This window comes from Balaenoptera ricei, chromosome 3, assembly GCF_028023285.1.
Source record: "Balaenoptera ricei isolate mBalRic1 chromosome 3, mBalRic1.hap2, whole genome shotgun sequence".
NCBI classification, from domain to species: Eukaryota; Metazoa; Chordata; class Mammalia; order Artiodactyla; family Balaenopteridae; genus Balaenoptera; species Balaenoptera ricei.
Genome location: NC_082641.1, coordinates 156,359,536 through 156,379,471, shown reverse-complemented (window position 1 = coordinate 156,379,471; position 19,936 = coordinate 156,359,536). Strand labels below are relative to the sequence as shown.

The 19,936-nt window shown below is 41.0% G+C and overlaps 1 protein-coding gene across 20 annotated transcripts in view; it reads left to right on the top strand.

The window, feature by feature from the left end:
- The window catches only part of LOC132362734 (ELKS/Rab6-interacting/CAST family member 1-like), a 187,013-nt gene that overhangs the window by 90,646 nt on the left and 76,431 nt on the right, over window positions 1-19,936 (top strand). For 5 of the 20 annotated variants that reach the window (XM_059917716.1, XM_059917712.1, XM_059917711.1 and 2 more), the window contains one exon: window positions 19,688-19,855. The exons of the other annotated variants lie outside the window; for them this stretch is intronic. In XM_059917716.1, the coding sequence (XP_059773699.1) occupies window positions 19,688-19,855 (168 nt within the window). The remainder of the gene's footprint in view (window positions 1-19,687; window positions 19,856-19,936) is intronic. 20 annotated transcript variants of the gene reach the window in all.

Genomic DNA, 19,936 nt, shown 5'->3' with positions numbered 1-19,936 from the left:
ACTTATCTGAGATTGAAAATTTAACCATAGTTAATGGAAAGTGTGGATAATTCACATGCGAATCATTAAAATTAAATATATTAAGGAGAAATCTGTTTTGAAAACATAATTTAATTTTAGAAGCACTTTCTTTCACTACGTGTAGTATTTATAGTGGAATAGGCAGATGGTTTTATGTAAGGAAATGAAATGAGGTTTGTGGACAGTAAGAAACATATTTTGATAATTAGGGATTTAGACTTTGAAAAGTCTATACAAGTTATAAACAGCTACAACATGACCGGCCCTTTTGTTAAAAAGTAAATTGATTTATTTATTTATTTTTGGCTGCGTTGGGTCTTTGTTGCCGTGTGTGGGCTTTCTCTAGTTGCGGCGAGCGGGGACTACTCTTCATTGCGGTGCGTGGGCTCTAGGCGCGCGGGCTTCAGTAGTTGTGGCACTTGGGCTCAGTAGTTGTGGCTCGTGGGCTTAGTTGCTCCGCAGCATGTGAGATCTTCCTGGACCAGGGCTCGAACCCGTGTCCCCTGCATTGGCAAGTGGATTCTATACCACTGCGCCACCAGGAAAGCCCCTGACTGGCCTTTTTAACTGGCATTTTAAATAGCTTTTTTGCGATGTAGTTCACATACAGTTCACCCACTTAAAGTGTACAATTCAGAGGTTGTGTATAGCCAGAGAGTTGTGCAGCCATCACCGTGCACAATTCTAGAACATTTCATTACCCCAGAAAGCAACCCTATATCCATTAGCAATTATTCTCCATTCCCTCTACACTCTCAACCCTAGGCAACCACTTATCTACATCTTATTTCTATGGATTTGCCTATCCTGGGCATTTCATATAAATAGAATTTATATTTCATATAAACATAATGATATGTAGCCTCTTGTGACTGGCTTCCTTAATATAATATTTTCAAGGTTCATCCGTATTGTAGCATGTATCAGTACTTTATTCCTTCTTATTGCTGAATAATATTCTGTTCTATTGATATTATATGTCACTTGATGGACATTTGGGTTGTTTGCACTTCTTGTCTTTTATGAATAATGTTGCATGTATGAACATTCATGTACAAGGGTCTGTGTGAAAGTATGTTTTAATTTCTGTTTTATACCTCGGAGTGGGATTTCTGGGTCAGATGATGACTGTGTTTAACATTGTAAGGAACTGACTGGATCTAAAATGCATTCTCATTCAAAGCAAAATTACAAGTTTGCTGAAAACTGAAATACATTTCTGTTCTAATTTATAATAAGGTACCAATTTTGTTTGTCAATGGTTTTATTACAGAATATCTCTCTAAAATGATATTTGGCAAAAATCATCATTAAAATACATGTTTTTGAAAACAGCAGCTTACAAACGGCTGTTCTACATCACAGTTTATCATCATTTATCAAAATTGTCACATCTTCTGTGACATGGTTCTTTCTCTGCATATTTTATCGCTGCCTGTGTCGTTTAGCATTTAGGGGAAAAAAATGTCATGGAATCTGCTTCCTGAGCTGATGATTGAATTCAGATTGTTTTGGTTGACTTTTACAAATAAATTACATGTTAAGAAACTGATGGTAGTTTTTTTTCTAAAATTCTCGTTTCAGCAGTAATAAAAAACATACTTCTAAAGTAAAAACATAACATTTTGTAGTCTAGCTGCATCTGACACTTGATATTTTGCTGTGTGGCCCTATTAATATTTTGAAGTTATAAGGAGAGATACTATTTTGTGTAATGAGAATTTATGTTCAGTAAATTGTTAATATTTGACTTTGTCTTACTTTCTTCTAATGCTTTCCTAAAGTCTTATGTACTAAATTACCTACCTTTAGATTTCTTTTTAGGAAAGGTGTTCAAGATATTTCTTTTTCATACCTACTTGTGAAATGAGGTTTTTAGCACCTCCTTGTTATGAAGGAATATTTCTGAAAAAAATAAGATAAACAACTAAATGCAGTGAATAACTGAAGTAATAGAGAAGTGGTAGTATAGAAAAAAGATGCTCCTCAGGGAAGAGAAAGAAAAAATACCAGTTGGACTTGAATGGATAAGATTTATTTAAAGCCTTTCATTGCTGCATGAAGGATAAACAAAAAGAGTAGTAAGGCAGCATGAGGCAATCAGTGTCCTTGTAAAGAAGACAAGAAATATCCTTAATCTCTGAATCTATAACTATATGATTCTACACGTAGATCAGCTAAAATCATCCTTTGTTTTATTTCTAGTAGGGATAAGCTGTTCTATGCACAATATTGTAATGGATGTTTGTAGTGAAGACTTGAAGCATTTGGATCATTTGGGAAGTAGACTCAGACAGGGTTTAGTGTGTAGAATACTTGTAAGCATGTGCCCTTGGGAACAACATAGTGGGAGGGAGGCAGAGGCGTCAGGATTGGGCAGAAGCTTACGTCAAAGTGTCTCCTTGGCCAGCCTTCCAAGAGAGGTTTGTTGATAGCTTGGATGTGGGGTATGACAGAAAGAGGTGTCAGGATGATTTCAAGGATTTCAGCCTAACTAACTAGAAGGACGAAGTTGTCATCAACTTCATCCTTTAAAAGGAGGTTTGGTGGAGAAGATCTGCAGTTAGTTGGGCTTGTTAAACGTTCGAGATCTGTAAAACATCTATTGGCAGAGGATGAGTTGGTGAGTCCATATGTGAAACTGGAGCCCAGGAAAGAGGTCTGCAGTATATATAAATATGGGGGTGGTCAGCATAGGATAGATGCTAATTAGACCAGGAGACTAGCTGAGACCACCAAGTGAGCATGTGTAGACTGACTTGAGGATGAGACAGGGCTGAGTCCTGGGACACTTCAGCGCTTAGAAATTGGGGCAAATAGGGGAAACCAGCGGAGGAGACTGGGATGGAGCCCCAGGACCCAGCACACTGCTTAACAGCAGTGGGTAGTAGATGTTTATTTCGTGGGTAAATGTCCAAAGGGGAGGGAAAATAACATAGGACAATGATGAATTTTATTTCTCCAGGTAGAATAAATTAAAAGGTGAAAAATAGGATCAACTGTTATCTATCTCCTCGGGTGAATGGGTGGGGAGTGAGTCATGGAAATTAGAATAAAAATAGATGTGTTCTTTTCTATAAAAATAGATGTGTATACCTATAAAATAGGAACCGTTCCTTTTAATAAACTGAAGTATTTTTAATGCAGTTACTTTCTTTTAATCTTTATGGTACCTATTGTGCTTGTGTGGCTAATTCTTCGAGAAACTGTATAAAAATGTCCCTTGTGTATAGAGATGAATCCAGTTCTTCAGATTGATTATTTCTATTGTTTGTGAATATGCTTTAAAGTAGCACATTAAGTAGTTGAAACTCATTTGAGAAATTATCCTATATTTGTATCTCTCTTCTTTGTACTAAATGACAGAAGAATTTCATTTATATATTTGCTTCCATATATTTGATAATTTACAGTAGAATTTTCAGTGTTCTTCATGGTTAAAATTGGTACTAAAGGTGATTTGGAAATTGTGTTGAGCATGTATCTTGCTAAACTATAGAAGACAGACATTTTGTTCAAGGATTTTATATTCTAGGTGAAAAAGTTAAAACATTTATGGAAAGGTACATAAACAATTTTCTTGGGAAAATATACAGTTATGTCATTGAAACTCTGAGTCCTGTCTTACACTGAGCGGGACATTTATTAAAGAATAGACTGAAAGTAGAAATATCTGTAAGCTTGAATTTTGACAGAATGAAAGAAGAATACAAAAATCAAGCTCACAGACTCAGCTGCCTTGATGTGGATGAAGCTTCTGTAAACAGACAGCTACTGTCCTTGAATAATAGTTCACATATCTTTTGAAGTGAATTAAGCTTTGGTTGTATTGGACCTGACCTGTCGGTGAGAAGGAGATGGCTGAGGCCAGGGAGGCGTGTGAGCTTTCTCAAGACAGACTATAGAGTCGCTGGTGACTGAGACAAGTAGTGAAACGTTATTTCAAGGGTTGAAATGTGAATAGGAACCAGTGATTTAACAATGCTCATCTCTAACTTTTAAGCCTTTTCTTGAGCCAGAAACCTTGGTTTTTTATGAGAGGTTGAGATTCCCTGAAGATACAACCTAGGTTGGACAGTTACCCAGATCTATTATATATTTAAGCTCAGGAAAGTTATGTGAACTGTGTTACTGCTTCTTGTTTTTGTGAGTTTTTGGTCCAGGCTTTCAGAAAGACCTGAGCTGAACTCTAGGACAAAGCTTGTGGTGACCACCATTGCTGTTTCAAGCCACTGTCCTCTGTGTTTCTTTCTGTCATTCAGGAATTTTGTTGTCATAGCTCCTCTATTACTGACGTGTGTGTGTGTGTGTGTGTGTGTGTGTGTGTGTGTGTGTGTGTAGGGGGTGTCCTTCATTTGTAAATTCTGTAATCTTTGGACCTTGGATGGAGATGGTAAATACAGAAGTCTTAGAATAGAATTGGTCCCAAACTATTTTGAGAGAAAACACAAAGCATATTAAAACTTACATTTTCAATTAAAGCATAGGGAAACCATTCACAAAAAGGGTGCAGAAGTTGATGCTGTTGTTTATTGTGTTATATGCTGGTTATAGACCTTCATTTTACGGTTATTTCTCTGAAATGCAGTAAAAAAACCCAAAAAACAAAAAACAATGCCTAGCACCATAGCAGCCCGTATGAAATGAGGCATATGCTGTTTCTAAGACTCACAGCATGTTTTTCTGATACTGTGTTTGCCCATAAACATGTTGATGGTAGGTGCTGTCTGAGGCAGGGGCGGTTTTCCTATGGAAATCCTCTCTTGAACATACTGGTTTCTGATTCCCCTTGAGGAAGAATGAAGCTCCTTTTTGCTTCCTTAGCAAATTTGATACTTCAAGTATTAATAACATAGCCAGTGGTTGATATGTATCTTGATGACTTACAGGTCATCATGATGGCTGCTCTGTCATAAGTTGCTGTGGTTTCAGAGTACGTTAGAACTCTACGCAGCGTTTTGAGGTGGGAGGGAGCTGAGGTGTAATGAAAGAGAAATTCCCTGCACAGCAGTGGTGATGCCTTAATGATAAAATCATCTTGCTCGGTCTCAAAATCCCTGGGTCTGCCAGCAACAGCATTAGATGTGAAGTCTGACCTGGGCTTCCATTTTGATTTTGCCATTAAAAGCGTTATGACTTTGCCCTCAGCACTTCTGCGAGTCTAGAGGAATGTTAATTACTAAATGAAAACAAATTTATGAGATCCTTTTGATGGAGTAGAGTGTAATATCTGCTGAGTGCCCCAATATACATTCAGCCCTCTAGAGGAGAAGACTTATAAGTGGTAAAGAGTAGGCTGCTTTTGGAGAAGGAAGCGTGAGGTGAGATGGCAAATTTGGGAAGACGTTTTCTAAGGAAGGCCTTGGAGGAGGCCATCATTCTGTAAACCTGAACTTGAGATACAGCAGTGTCCGTTTTGGGGATAGGAGGTCTCTGGGGCATTTATGATTGGGAGTGTGTGAAAATACTGATTCAGAGCCACGAGACCCTGTGACATTGGCTGCATCTAACCCAGGTCTTTCTCATTTAGGGCCCCAGACTAGGGAAGCTACAGTTATCTTCTGAAAGATAGTAAAAAAGATGATCTTGCTGCTCTTAAAGTGAAAGAATCCAAGTTTTGGTGAAGAAATGTTTTAGGGACAGGATTGCCCCCATGTTTTTAATATCACTTTTGACTGATTGTTTATTTCGCTTCTTATTTGGGGAAAAGTATATGGAAGTTCAGGTTGGGAAAATTACTTGGAAGAGTTTCTTAAGAATAACCTCATTAGATAGTTTGTGTGTAGATGTGAGAATAAAGTTTTCTTAGAAACAAATAATTTTTTTATTATTTCAAATATTTTATTTTCCTTAAAGATAGGAGTAGATTTTATAGTTTGAGACTCTTGCTATTATTTAAGCAATAACCAATAAATGTGAGTAAGTAGCAATTATTTAGGAAGAATGATATAATGATGAACTATTGGAAAATATAAAAACTATAGATAGCATTGTTGAATTGGAAGGGACTTATCACCTGATTTTATAGACAGTTTATCTCATTATTCAGCCTCCTCACTGTAAAATGGTAAAAATATTAGTTGATCCAGAGTTATTTTAAGGAATAAAAGAGAATTTATTCATTCAACAATTATTTATTAAGTGCTTACTAGGCGCTGAGGCACATGCAGGTTCAGAGGATGTGTCTGTGTATTAGAAAGAAGAAAATCCTGGCCTTCATGGATTTTACCGACTAAGAGGCAAGAGGCTTTACCCAGTGATGACAAACGTGATGAGGGCTTCCAGTGTGCTCCCTGCAGTGGTGTTTTAGACTGAACACAGTGCCTGATAGTTGCGGTAGAAGAAGACTAGCACCAATGTGTCTTGGATGCAAAGTACACCCATTATCTCATTTAAATCTAACACCAGGTCTATAAACTAGGTCTAGTTTCCCCCCTTTTACAGCTGAGCAATGTTGTGTTCTTTTAGGTCTGTGATCAAATCATGGTTATTAAATAAATTAATGAGTAAACTTGGACCTAAAGTGTGGTCCAAGGTCTTCAGCCAGATAGTGGCAGAGCTGGCACTAGAACTGGTTTTGACTCAAGCTCAGGGCTCCTTTCATTGTACCACATTGCCCCTCAGAGCGTGCATGGGCAAATAATCGTATGTACCATGGTAGATAGGAAGAGTGCACAGTTTCAGAGATCCCATACTTGCCAATATGAAAATCATTTCACACAGTACAAATAATAACAGCGAAATCAGGGCTGCTGGCATCCTCAGTTTTAATTCCCATCGCTAGTTATATTCAATTATCCAGTGAGATGGACTTTGAGCTGTGGATTTAGTGTATTAAGTAATAGGATCCAACTCGAAGTTTTCTCTGGCAAGCTATTGGCTGTGAAGTAAATTCAAGGCTATTCATCCAAAACGTAAGGTGTCCTGAAGTAGATGTATATGTCATCTTGCCTAATGGGTGGGTTGTGTGAGAGATTTTTCTTTCCAGATTGAGTCATTGGAGACCATTGCTCCTATTACTGCCTTTGAAGTCCTGCAGCTGGTGAACCTTTGGTAGTTGAGATTTCTTTCTCAAAAAACAAAAACCAAAAACATGTATTAGAAGTATTTGTAGTCTAGTTGTGTGTGGGTTACGTGTCTTAATTAGTAAAGTTCTAGTGAATGTCTTGGGATTTTATAAAAACTTCAGTAATAACAACTAAAAATGAACATTTCTGATCCTTTCTCGTGACCCCATAATCAAATCCAAGTCAGTTTCTACTCTCTGCCTGCTATCCTCCAACTCTGAACCATCTTGAAAATACTTGTTTTTTCTAAACATTGTTAGTTTAGGGAGTTACTTGGAGTGAGAGAGTCTCTTTCCTTTGGCTTCCTTTGGGTCAGCAAAGCAGAGGAGTTAGTTTTGGAGGGTTCTCCTTCTATGCATCATCAATTTTAGTCCTTGGCAACGTCTCTAGTCCCTAAGAAATGATGTGGGACTCCCCACGTCTTCCAGAATTTTTAGAAGGCATGTGATGTATTAAGAGTACCTGTGTCTCTTCTGTAATTCATCTGGGCTCTGCAAACTGCCGAAGTGTATCTAATAGAGAAGTACAAGACATGTGCCTATTTTCTTAAAAGTCAACCTTAATTTCGTGTCACTCCAGTCTGCCGCTGGTCTACCCAATAATTAGGATTTTAAGGCTTATGAGTAGTTAGGGGCGCTCCTAGTCCAGAAAGGAGATGCAACTGAAAATATGACATATATTGGCACTACCACTGCAGTGCTTTGGGTTTAAACATTCATCAGTCAAAACTAAACTCTATGAAATGAATGCCAGGATAGACCAGTCTCATCCTGATTTCCTGTCTGGAGTCTATTGCTATAAAAGGTGTATATGTTTATAATTCCTGCCCCTAATAGTCCCTTGCTTCTGTAGAGCAGTGTTTCTTTCCCAAGCACTTAAATATGTTTGATTTTACCCTTGCACCTGTCTTTTAAGGCAGACACACTCAAGTTGACACACAGTTTTTCTCATGACAAGGACCAGTTGTGATTTATGGCCATTTACAGGATGTCAGTGATGTGGAGAGGGTACATTTTGAGCGAACAAGGCTGTATATGTATATCCTTTCACTTGGCAATAAAGAACATGGTAAAAAGCTGTTTTCTTCTGAGTGAAGAGCCCTTAGGCTAACTTCCTATAATGTTCACCTAATGTGTTACTATGTTCAAGTCACCTTAACAAATATTTCTTGAGTGCCTGCCTCCTGCAAGGTATTCCACTGGCTGAAGTGAAAGTTTCTGTGAGAAGCCTGATGTATAGAATTTGGAAGTAAAAAAATGCAGTGTTAGTGTGGGTCTTTACTGCTTTAGTTGAAAAGAAAGTGTTATGAGGTAACCTGTCTTTTCCTTTATGAATTTGGCTTGTTTAGTAAGAAACATATTAACCAAAGATGAAAGGTAGATTCAGAAACATTTATTCACTTTTAATAGGAGTATAAACTTTTATTTTCACCAGAAATTCCTGAACACCTTGATTATAATAAAGTACAACCCTGATTTTGGCGTTTAGGGCCAAGGATAAAAGATTCGTAGACTTACTGAAGAGTAGATTGTATGAAAGCACAGACTCCTGATAAACGCTGAGTGCCCTGTAGTCCTCTAGATCAGCGGTCCCTAACCTTTTTGGCACCAGGGACCAGTTTCGTGGAAGACAGTTTTTCCACGGACGGGGGGGTTTGGGGTATGGTTCAGGTGGTAATGTGAGTGATGGGAAGCGGCAGATGAAGCTTCGCTCGCTCCCCGCCACTCACCTCTTGCTGTGCGGCCAGGTTCCTGGGGGGTTGGGGAGCCCTGCTCTAAATAACTGTCCTAAAAGTGGAAGAACCAGTCTTTTTGTTGGTGAGGACCCAGTGGCCTCCATCATTGTAACTACTGTGATATAACCTGTAGTGTGTGATTGATAAATAATTTAATACTGTTGACAGGGGTATTTGTTGCTTATTTTGTACATTTGCAAGCAGTTCTTTCTTCCTCATGATACTCCTTGCATTAATAGTTGAGCGAAATGACATGATGAGTCAATAAGACTGCTTTCCCTGTGACCAGAGTTGTCAGGACAAGTCAAGGTCTAATCAGACATTTTCATTTCATTAAGTTGGACTTTTGCCAGAGCCTTTTGGAAGCCAGCATAACACTTGTTCTTGCAGGTCATTGGCCCAGACACAGTCACATGATTACACCTCCATGCGAGAATGTCTGGGAAATGTTGTTTTATAGTCTTGTTTCGGAATAAAAATCAGGGTTCTGACGTTAAGAAAAAGGCTACTGCTGAGCTACCCCAATTCTTTTCCCTACCTCCGATTTCTTCCTGATACTTAGATGGAAGATCTGGCTGTATTCCTTTTCTTGAACTCTGTGTGGCATACTTGGGTACTTCATGTCCTAGTCTTTCAACCTGAGAGGAGGATCCTTCAAGTTTTTGCAGCTTTCAGCTCCATGAGCTCAGTAGGAGTATCCTTGAAGCAAAATAAGAACAGGGTGTTGCATGCTCTTTTTTTTTTTTTTTTAATTTCAGATTTTAATGATCAATTTTAGTTATCTATGCAAAGTGATTCATGCAGATCATAAAATTCTTAGAGGAAAAGGAACCCTGGGACAGAAGACATGGGTCCACTGAGGGCGGTAGTCATGGTTTGCAAATAAAAATTGTGACTGCAGCCAGAAGAAGGAACAGTGGGTGCTGAGAAAGGAAATGACAGATAACCATTCCTAGAGGGTTTATTTGGCTTTTTAGAAATAAGTAAACGAAAAGTTCCCTCTAGTTTGCTGCTTTGAGTCTTCCCTTTGAACACATCATCTAGGCAGAGTTGACATAGATGGTTCTTTTAATTTAAAATCTCTGTAGTCTTCAAACAAGGAGGCCCCATGCAGGCAGTCTCATAGATGGTTGTACATGAATTACCCATCTGTCTTCAAAAAAGGGAGTTTCTGATTTCCTTCTAAGAAAAGGATTTGCAGGATGTGGTGGGAATGAGGTGAGCGAGGCCTTCAACTTCCATGCAGTTGCAGACATTTTGGAGGCAACTTGAACTCTTTGGATCATACTTTAATCCCTGATACCTAAGGATGGTGATCCTAATTTCAGCATCTGGGTGGTATTCATGAAAGGCTTCTGGTTGAATAAGTTAGGAAGGATGCTCATATGAATAAACCTTATTATATGCCCCAGTTTCTGGGCAGCCTGCAGTACCGAGTTCTGACCTGGGATTAGGATGCCTTGTGTGGAGCTAGTGCCACTGCAGCTCTTAAGTCTCATCCAAGATGGTTATTTTCCATGTGCTTCTGAGTAGCTGTTTCTTTGGCTTTCTAATAGCATGGATACTCAGCATAATCACAGACTCCTAGATATGGAAGTATCTGAATGATAATGTAGTCTAATTTCGAAAGAAATGAGATGAAAGAGGCCAAGTGACTTGCTTCAAGGTACCTGGTAGAAAAACTGGTGTTAGAACCTTGGTTCCGTGTTCTCAGTCCAGTGCTGTCTTGCAGTGCACTGAATTTCTCAGAGAAAATGAGACTAAAGGCGGTGTTTTTCTATGTCCTCCTTTGCTCCTGGTACTTAACAGACCTGGAATCTACTCATGTATGTGTCAGGTTTTAGATCAGCAATAGGCTCACTGATTATGGAAATAATTGGGGAGATGTGGTATGTGTGAAAGTTTCAGGTAAGCGAGGCAAGGGGTTGTTGTGGTGGATTGGGAGATGTTTGCCAGTTCAACTCACATTTCTGCAGTGCGTGATGGGACTTGGGGCTCTTCTTTCTGTAGCTTATTAACAGATAAGCTGTTTCGCTGCTGGAGCTGCTGAATCTACAATAGCATGAATCAGCAAGAAGGAGGTGTGATTAGTCACGTGGACTTAGGCCTTTCCCATTGCCAAGGCTTGATATATTCACATCTTCCACTTTTTTTTTTCCTTCCGGTTTTACTGAGATATAATTGACATACAGCACTGTAAAAGTTGAAGGTATATAGCGTAGTGCTTTGACTTGCATACATCATGAAATGATTATCACAGTAAGTTTAGTGACCATTCATCATCTCATATAGGTACAAAATTAAAGTAGAAAAAAAAGTGTTTTTTTTCACATCTTCTGTTTTTTCCTCTTTGTAGAGGCTCATCACATGGAATGATAACATGTTTAGTCTTCTGTGTTACACTTGGTTTAGTCCACGTAATTACATGTAATGTAAAATTACATACAGTGCAAATCAGTCAAGAGGCTATCTTTCCTTCCTCCATCTCTGAGACATGGGTGACCACAGGAGGCCCCTCTGTTGACATTTCTTGCTCTTGTCGTGGCCCTGTTGCCAATCAGTCTAAAACAATATTTTTCTGTGAATTTCTTGTGAAGTTATTTACATGAAAAGTTTTCTAAACGTATGTAATTCAAACTTGATTCTTTGTTTAATGCCAGTGCAATTTTTATGGACTAGAAAAACAATTATATGAATTCTAGATTTTCCCGGGAAATCTATAACATGCAGATCTGAAGTTCATATGGGACCTCTGTCTCCTCGTGAGCCCTAGGTAAGGTACAGTGAGGATGGAGAGGTGGATAAAGGAAGGAGTGAGTGATGCTTCATTGGGGAAGGTGAGCAAGGTGGCCAGATAGGTTTGTTTCATGACAAAGAGTGTGATTTAAGCACTTACTTTCTTTTGAAAACATCTCTTTTCACCATCTCCCTATCCTGATATCACAGGAAGAAGGAAAAAACCAAACAAACCTGTTGCCTCATTTCCTAAAGCAGTGATTCTCAAACTTTAATGAACACGCAAGTCACCTTGCCTTTTAGAAGACTGCCGACTCTGATTTAATAGTGGTGGGGCAGTGGTTCTCAAAGTGTGTTCCTCAGAGCAGCAGCTCTGGTTCCGCCAGCCGTGTTAGAACTATAAATTCATGGACCTCGCCTGACCTGCTGAATTAAAATCTCAGAGGATCGGCCTCAGAAACTGTTTTTACACATTCACCAGGTGATTGTTGTGTACCTTGAACATTTGAGAATCACTGCCATTGAAGCTATTCTCTTGGGATTTTCCCAGGCCTCTGGTATTTGCTACTCTGTGATTGGGCCTTGGTATTATTCCCTTGCTATTTAGCAATTGAAACTTTTGGGCAGAGATGTTACTTGAGGCTCCTGACTGGATGATAGTGTCCAGCAAGTTAACTGGCTCTATTAAAGTATGTTTCTTAGTCCTTCACCACTCTCTCTGTTATAACCCTGATACTTTGTACAGCAAAGATGCCATTTCATGGAATCATGAACATCAGTACCATGGCTAGACACCATACATAACATGGCGATCGGGTAATACCTTAAAAGGTAGACTGAAAAAGAAACCGACGAAATAAAACACCCCAGAAGAAAACGCTCTTGTAGATTTTCAGGGGTTTTACATCTTAATATCAACTGAGTCCCAATTCACAGATAGTTTCAATCATATTAATAGCCAGTGGGCGTTGTTACCTAGGTTCTATGCCTGCTTGGTTCAGATGAGTGCAAACATGCTTAGCAGTGCCTTTACCAGTGTTGCCATTACTGGTGAAGGAAGACTATTTTATAATAGGGATTGGATTCTCTCAGAAGTCAGTTTTCTTAAGGTATTTGCAAAGGATGAATGTTACCTCCTACAGTGTTTCAAGAGCTCTAACTTTAACTTTCTGAAAGTTTTATTGATTTCTTCCAAAGGCTATAGCTGGAGAAATACGCACTGTATGTTTGTCAGATTGGTTACAGGGTCTCCAATATAGGTGGGCTGAGGCTGTGTTTGTGCTTTTCCTCTGGGAGGTTTTTCATCTTAGAGAAAGGATCCATGTGTTTTGTGAATCTCTATAAAGCAATGAGAGGAGTTCAAAATGTATTAGAGTATTCGACAAGTGCTCCAAAGAGGGCTATTTGGGCACAAGGTCTAGATGCTAATGTATTACGTTCTTTGAAAACAGCTTAAATGTAAGTACATATAAGAACCCTAGTTAAGATTTAAGGGTAATGCTGTAAGATCTCTCGTAAAGGATTCACAAAAAGTGCTGCAATTTTATAACCTTTCCAGAAGCAATACAGTGTATGTTCACCCCTCATTTGCAACTTGAAGAAATTTATCCAGTTTATGCGGAAAATTGAAAAGAAGCAGATGCTTATTCCTAAGCTAGAGTTTTGAAGGCCAACAATTAAAATAAACATGTCTCTGCCAAAACTTGAACTAAATTAAAAAATTTAGCATATAAATTAAAGCTTACTTAAAACTAAATTTATCAAGGAAGTACATTTGTTTTGCATTACTGGTTTCAATTATTGTGAAAAGGCTTCATTTTTATGGAACACTGAAGATTTTTCAAAGTTTCCAACAATTTATTAGACAATTGCACCACTGAAAATGAGTTACGAGTGTCTGGCTTAAATGTATGAACTATTAGCACATCGTTGATGAGCTTAGAGAGAGATGTTAAAGCAGCCATTATCCTCCTGCAGGTTCATGTTCCTATTCCCAGGGGACTGTAAGAAACTGGTTTGTAGCCTGAAAACAGATAAAGCCATAGGCTGAGGATATACATAGCATCTCTTCTCTCCTATTCGTTTGTTCTTTCTCTTGGGAATCTGCATTTTGGGACATTGCTGATGAATTGCTGTCAGGCATGGGTACTCTTAGTTTATTGCCATAGAAGAAGAGAGAGATTACTTCCTTGTTTGCAGTACCTGTCTGCTCTAGTCCTGTCTGTACAGTGTTTCCTAATTAATATTTCCTAAACACCTACCTCATAACTTTTTGTCATTTACTAAATATTTATTTAGTTCTTGTTTTCCCAGCTTTCTTGAGGTATAATTGACAAATAAAATTGTATATATTTAAAGTGTACAAACTGATTTGATACACCTAGACATTGGGAAATACTTGTCCTGATGAAGTTAATTAACATTTTCATCACCTCACATAGTTCCCCTCTACCCCCATACCCTTGTTTTTGTTTTTGTTTTTTTTGGTGGTGAGAATGGTTAAAGTCTGTTTCAGCAAATTTCAAGTATACAAGACAGTATTATTAACTACTGTAACCATGTTGTACATTGGATCCTCAGAACTTATTCATATTCTTCTTAAAAGTGAAAGTTTGTACGTTTGACCAACGTTTTCCTGTTTCCCTCATCTCCCAGACCCTGGCAAGGACCCTTCTCTTCTGTTTCTATTAGTTCAATTTTTTTTTTTTTTTTTTAAGATTGCACATGTAAGTGATACCACGTAGCATTTGTCTTTCTCAGTCTGACTTTTTCCATTTAACATAATGCCCTCCGAGTTCATTCATGTTGTCACAAATGACAGGATTTCCTTCTTTTTTATAGCTACATAATATTCCATTGAATATATATACAACATATTCTTTCTTTGTTCATTGATGGACACAGGTTTCCTTATCTTGGCTATTGTCAATAATGCTGCAATGAACATGGGAATGCAGATATCTCTTTGGGATACTGATTTCATTTCCTTTGGATATGTATCCAGAAGTGGGATTGCTGGATCATTCGGTAGTTCTATGTTTAACTTTTTGAGTAACTGCCATACTGTTTTCCATAGTGATTGCACCAATTCACATTCTCACCAACAGTGTACAAGGGTTCCCTTTATTCATATCCTCACCAAGATTTGTTATCTCTTGTCTTTTTTCATAATAAACATTATAATAGGTAGTGAGGTCATATCTCATTGTGGTGTTTTTTTGTTTTTTTTTTTCATTGTGGTTTTGATTTGCATTTCCCTGATGATTAGTGATGTTGAGCACCTTTTCATATATCCGTTGGTCATTTGTATGTCTTCTTTGGGGAACTGTCTATTCAGGTCCTCTGCCCACTGTTTAATTGGATTTTTTTTTTTTATTTTGCTATTGAGGCATATGAGTTCTTTGCATGCTTTGGATATTAATCCCTTATCTGATAGGTAGTTTGCAAATGTTTTCTCACATTCTATAGGTTGCCTTTTCATTTTGTTGGTTGTTTCCTTTGCTGCGCAGAAACTTTTTAGTTTGATGTGGTTCTACTTGTTTATTTTTACTTTTATTGCTTGTGCTTTTGGTGTCAAACCCAGAAAGATATGGCGAAGACCTATGTCAAATAGCTTACCACCTATGTTTTCTTCTAGAAGTTTTATGGTTTCAGGTCTTACATTTAAGTCCTTAATCCATTTCAAGTTAATTTTTGTCTATGGTATTCTTTCGCATGTGGGTATCAATTTTCCTAACACCAGTTATTGAATAGACTATCCTTTCCCCATTTTGTGTTTTGGGCACCGTGGTCAAAGGTTAGTTGACTGCATATGCATCCCACATAACTATTTTCCTGAAAACTTTCATTTACTCCTGTTTGCTGTGCCAGGATTCATGGCCCTCAGTTTACTGTTCTGTTTTCATTGATCCCTAATCATCACTCTGCTTCAGTCAGTCCAGTGATTTTCCTTCTTCCACCTCATCTCAGGTTCATGCAAAGTAGCTTCTGGGGCAGAGTTGCCTTTTCTTTCTCAACAGGTCCAGTCAGATCATCACGTATGACTGCTTGTACATATAGAGGAAGGCAGACTATCAGGAGAAAACTATTTTAGGATTCTATGTTATAAACATTTTAACTAAAAAACTTTTAAATTTAACGAGTTCATGCTTCTTAAAAAGAAAATGCTGAACACAATTTAATCCTTTCTAGATAAATTAGAGTGACATTATGCACAGTAAAAATAAGTTGCATTGTAGTGATTTCTACTAGACAGGTAAGGTATTAAGGACTAGTTGTCCCTGTATTAAATGAACCTGGGCTGTGTCTTTCTCATTGTTTTGTACTCTCTAATTTTTAATGGTTTTTTTCTTTTGTTTTTTCTCTGTTGCTGTCAGTATCCTTACTGCTGAATCTGTCTCTAAATAGAAGTACTTTCGTTTCTGATATAATTTTTTAAAATTTATTTTATTTATTTAATTTTGGCCGTGTTGGGTCTTGGTTGTTGTGTCGTGTTGATGCTGTGGCTTCCCCTCCTCTCCCTGTCTTTGGGGAGCGACCCTTTTGTTATTCCTTTACGTAACATTTCTGGTATTTCAGGCGGGAGCAGATATAAGTGTTTATGCTCATTCCCCATATTTACCTGAAGGTTCTCCTCTTTCGCTGGGCTGGTTGCACCGGCCTTTGGTGGCTACTGCATTGTCCACACCTCAGGCTGCCCTCCTGGAGACTGTGCGCAGGGATGTAGGGATGCAGGGCTACTAGCTGTGGCAGGAACGAGGCGACGTTTAAGCATGGGCCCTGGTCTGAGCTACAGCTGTTGAGCATTTGCTCTAACGCGTATTAGCTGTGTGTCCTTGGACAAGTCACAACCTCTCTGTGTTTCACCTGTGAAATGGGGGTTATAACAACACTTACCTGAAAGGTCAGCTAGATAGTGCCTGCAAAACACTTTGCTGCTTCCAGCACAGAGTAAGGGCTCAATAAATTGGAGCAATCGTTATTATTATTAATATAATTAACATACTATCGTATTTCTCAGAGATAAGAACATCTCTGTATTATCGTCATTACATCTGAGATTAGACCAGATAAAAACAAGACCCAATTATAATAATTTCTACCATGGGTCTTCTACCAAGACCCATGGTAGAAATTAGAGAAAAGTCCAAATGATTTCCACCAAGTTATGTATTAAATCGTTTATTTATAATTATATTATTATTTATCATTTTATTATGTTATTTTATTCTTTGCTATTTATTTCTGTATCTAGTTATTTATGAAGCACCTGCTACGTAGCTGGTGCTATATACCGTAAGCCCCATGGGAACCAGGCCACAGAAGTGTGAAAGTGCAGACTCTGTCTTTAGGGAGCTTACATTTCAGCCAGAGAGAATAGTTAAAGAACAGCTAAATACTGAGTCATTAATTACTGGCTGAAGTGAAACAGGGATGAGCAAGGAGATGGTATGGGGGTTAGATGAGGGGAAACGTGGCTTGGGGGAAGATGTGGAATTGGTCTGGGCTTGGAGGATGAGGCAGGGCCAGATGCACCAAAGGAAGGACAGGGTCAGAAGCAATAGGAACCCCTTTCCCCACCCAGAGAGGGAGGGGAAGCTTTGTGTTTGCAGATCACAGTGAGAAGTGGGGGGGGGGGGGCCAGGGGCCGCAGAGGTGGGGTGTAAGGTTGGACGTTGAGGTGTAATCAGATTGTGAGCGGCTTAGAAAGAGGGGCGGACGGGCTGGCAGTTAACGTGGCAGACACTGGCTCTCTGGGCAGGAGGATGGCGGGGCGGATGGTGCAGCAGGTCCCTGGGGCTTTACTCCGGTCCCCATCTCACCCTCAGCAGAAGGAGAACTCAGAGGGAAAGTTTCCAAACTCGCCTGAGAAGCTGAGTGATGGGATGAATGAAAAATTGATGTGGGTCATAAATATTGTAGGAGAGAATGCACCAGATTCCCTTAAGGGTAAAGTTCAGGGAGAAACCTACTGCTGCGGAGGGAAGGGGTTCCGTGGGGGAGAGAGGGGGAGGGAGGGGGATGCCCATCGGGGGTCCCGCGGTGCCACTCCCAGTATCCGGGGCCCCCGGGTCCTTGGAGAAGCTGCTGCTGCTCAGCGATGCTCCTGATGGAACAGAACGGCCAGTGTCCATTTGGTGAAGGGCATGGGGGCAGAGATGCTCCGTCTCCCTCAGCCTCAAGGCTGCTGCCCTGGATTCCTTTCAGCTTCCTCAAGGGGCGATGCAGATGTGACCCCAGAGAAGCTGAGGTCTCTGCTGAGCTCGCTGATGCTGGCTGACACTGGATAGCCCTCCTTTTCCACCAGCCCCACAAGCTCTTCCTCACAAGGCTCTCCATGGGGTCTGGGCGGAGTCCACAAGTCTCTGTGACCCTAGGTGGTCCCCTAGAGGTCAGAGTTCCGGGGCTCTGAGCCATTTTCCTGGTTGCCTCTTTGCTCCACATGCACCTCGGAGCACTGGTGCAAAGATCTTGGTGATGAGTCTTTGCATCCAAATACCTGCTGGTGAACTTTCTTCCGAGAAGGAGCACAGACAGTGAAAGGAGGGAGGCGGAGCCTTAATGCTGGCTCAGGGGGTCAGCCCCCCTGCCCGCATCCCCAGTGGCTTCTCATCACCTGTCTCTGGCGGTTTATTTCAGGAACACTTGAGATGGGCGTGTAGTGGGAGGGGAATAGTTACAAGCAACCAAGGCAGGGGTGGGGAGCGAGAACAGTCTTGCTGGGTGGTGGGCTGATAAACGTTCACCAGCTCTTGGGGGTTGGGGTAAGGGAGGCACCTTGACTGGCAACGTCTGCTGATTTCTGTGTGTTAACACTCTCACTGTGAGCCAGGTCATGTCACCAACAGGATGCCAGGCGGCTAACACAGTTCCCCAAGATGTAGCAATAGACTCACCCAAGCTGGTAGGCACATGCCTGGCCCCACTGTCTTTGGAGGCTTAGAAACCTGAGTTGCCATCGTGCTTTCTACCATCAGCCACAGCGAGACTGGGTATCTTGCCTCCCTGTCCCTCAGGTGGCCAAGAGTTTGCCTTTCTCTGGACCCACGGTAGGTTATCATGGTAGAAATTAGAAACTGGAAAGCCAGGGGAGCTTTGGAGAGTCCCTCTGGGCTCACTGACTGCTGATGGCATCGGAATCAGATGCAGGAAGGAGGGAGGGGCTGGTAGGAACCCCTGCAGTTGCCCCAGAGACTGAGGGATGGGCTGGCTGGCAACTGGTCCAGCTCTCCCTGCCTACCAGGGGTGTAGTTGGCAGTGCCTCCCACTGGCTGAAAGGTTTCTGATACCCCTGCCAGCCCTCTGAGTCTGTGTTGATGACAGCTGCCACCTACCCGGCTCCATTACGGGTCAAGCACTCTGCTGGCTGCCAGGTAGACCTCGTCTCGGTCAGTCTCACAGCCGCCCTAGGAGGTCAGCGTGATCTTGACCCCACTTTACACGCAGAAACCGAGGCTTGGATTAAATAACGTGCCCAAGGTGCTACACTTGGTAAGTAGCAGAGCTGGTTCTGTTTGACGAGAGCTGGGGGGAGTCAGCGCTGGGGGGGAGGGGCGGGGGAGGGGGAGCGGGAAGCCGGACTGGGGCCAGCTGCCCTGCCCCTCCCGGCCCCATCCTGTGGCAGCCAGGTGGGCGGCGGCATCTGTTGGCAGCTCTGGGTCAGGGGCGTCCACTGGCTCCCCCGGCAGGTCTTGGTGGGAGGGCGAGTCAGGCACTCTGTTCCCAGGAGGGGATGGCGGATCTTGGGCTTAAGGATGGGCCTGCAGTACTGGCAAAGCGGGGATCACTCTGCCTGCTGGGAAATGTCCTAAGGAACCCAGCTGAGCTGCAGTTACGGAGGTAGATTTCCTGCTCTTTTCCACATCTCATGATTAATCCAGAAGCCTGAGCAGCGCGTGTGATGAGGCTCAGCAAAGTGGCCGTGGGCATCTCCAGCCTCCTTTGCAAGCCCCGCTTTTCCTCTGGAGTAGGTGCCCTGGAATCTGGGCCAGCCGTACACATTTCAGCAACTCGATTACAAGAGACAGAAGAGGCCGGGTGTGTGGCACCAATAAAACCGCACACACCCTGTACTTCTCTCTGCCTGTTGCTGGTTTGTGCATTTCCCCACCACACCTCCCGAGAGCAGTTTGTTTCCCGGAAGCAGCAGAAGAGAGGTCGGGAGAAGGAGATGCCTTATTGTTGTGAATGTGATGGACGTGGTGGCACCACAGGGGACTGGACACCAAGGCAAAGAAAGACTCCAGTGTCTGATGAACTTACTGGTTGAACTTAACCGCTTACTGGTCTTTGGCAGGTAATCAGCTTCTAAGAGTCTCTGTTTCTTCATCTGTAAAATTGGATCACGGTACCTGCACTCATTGATTTAACAAATAAT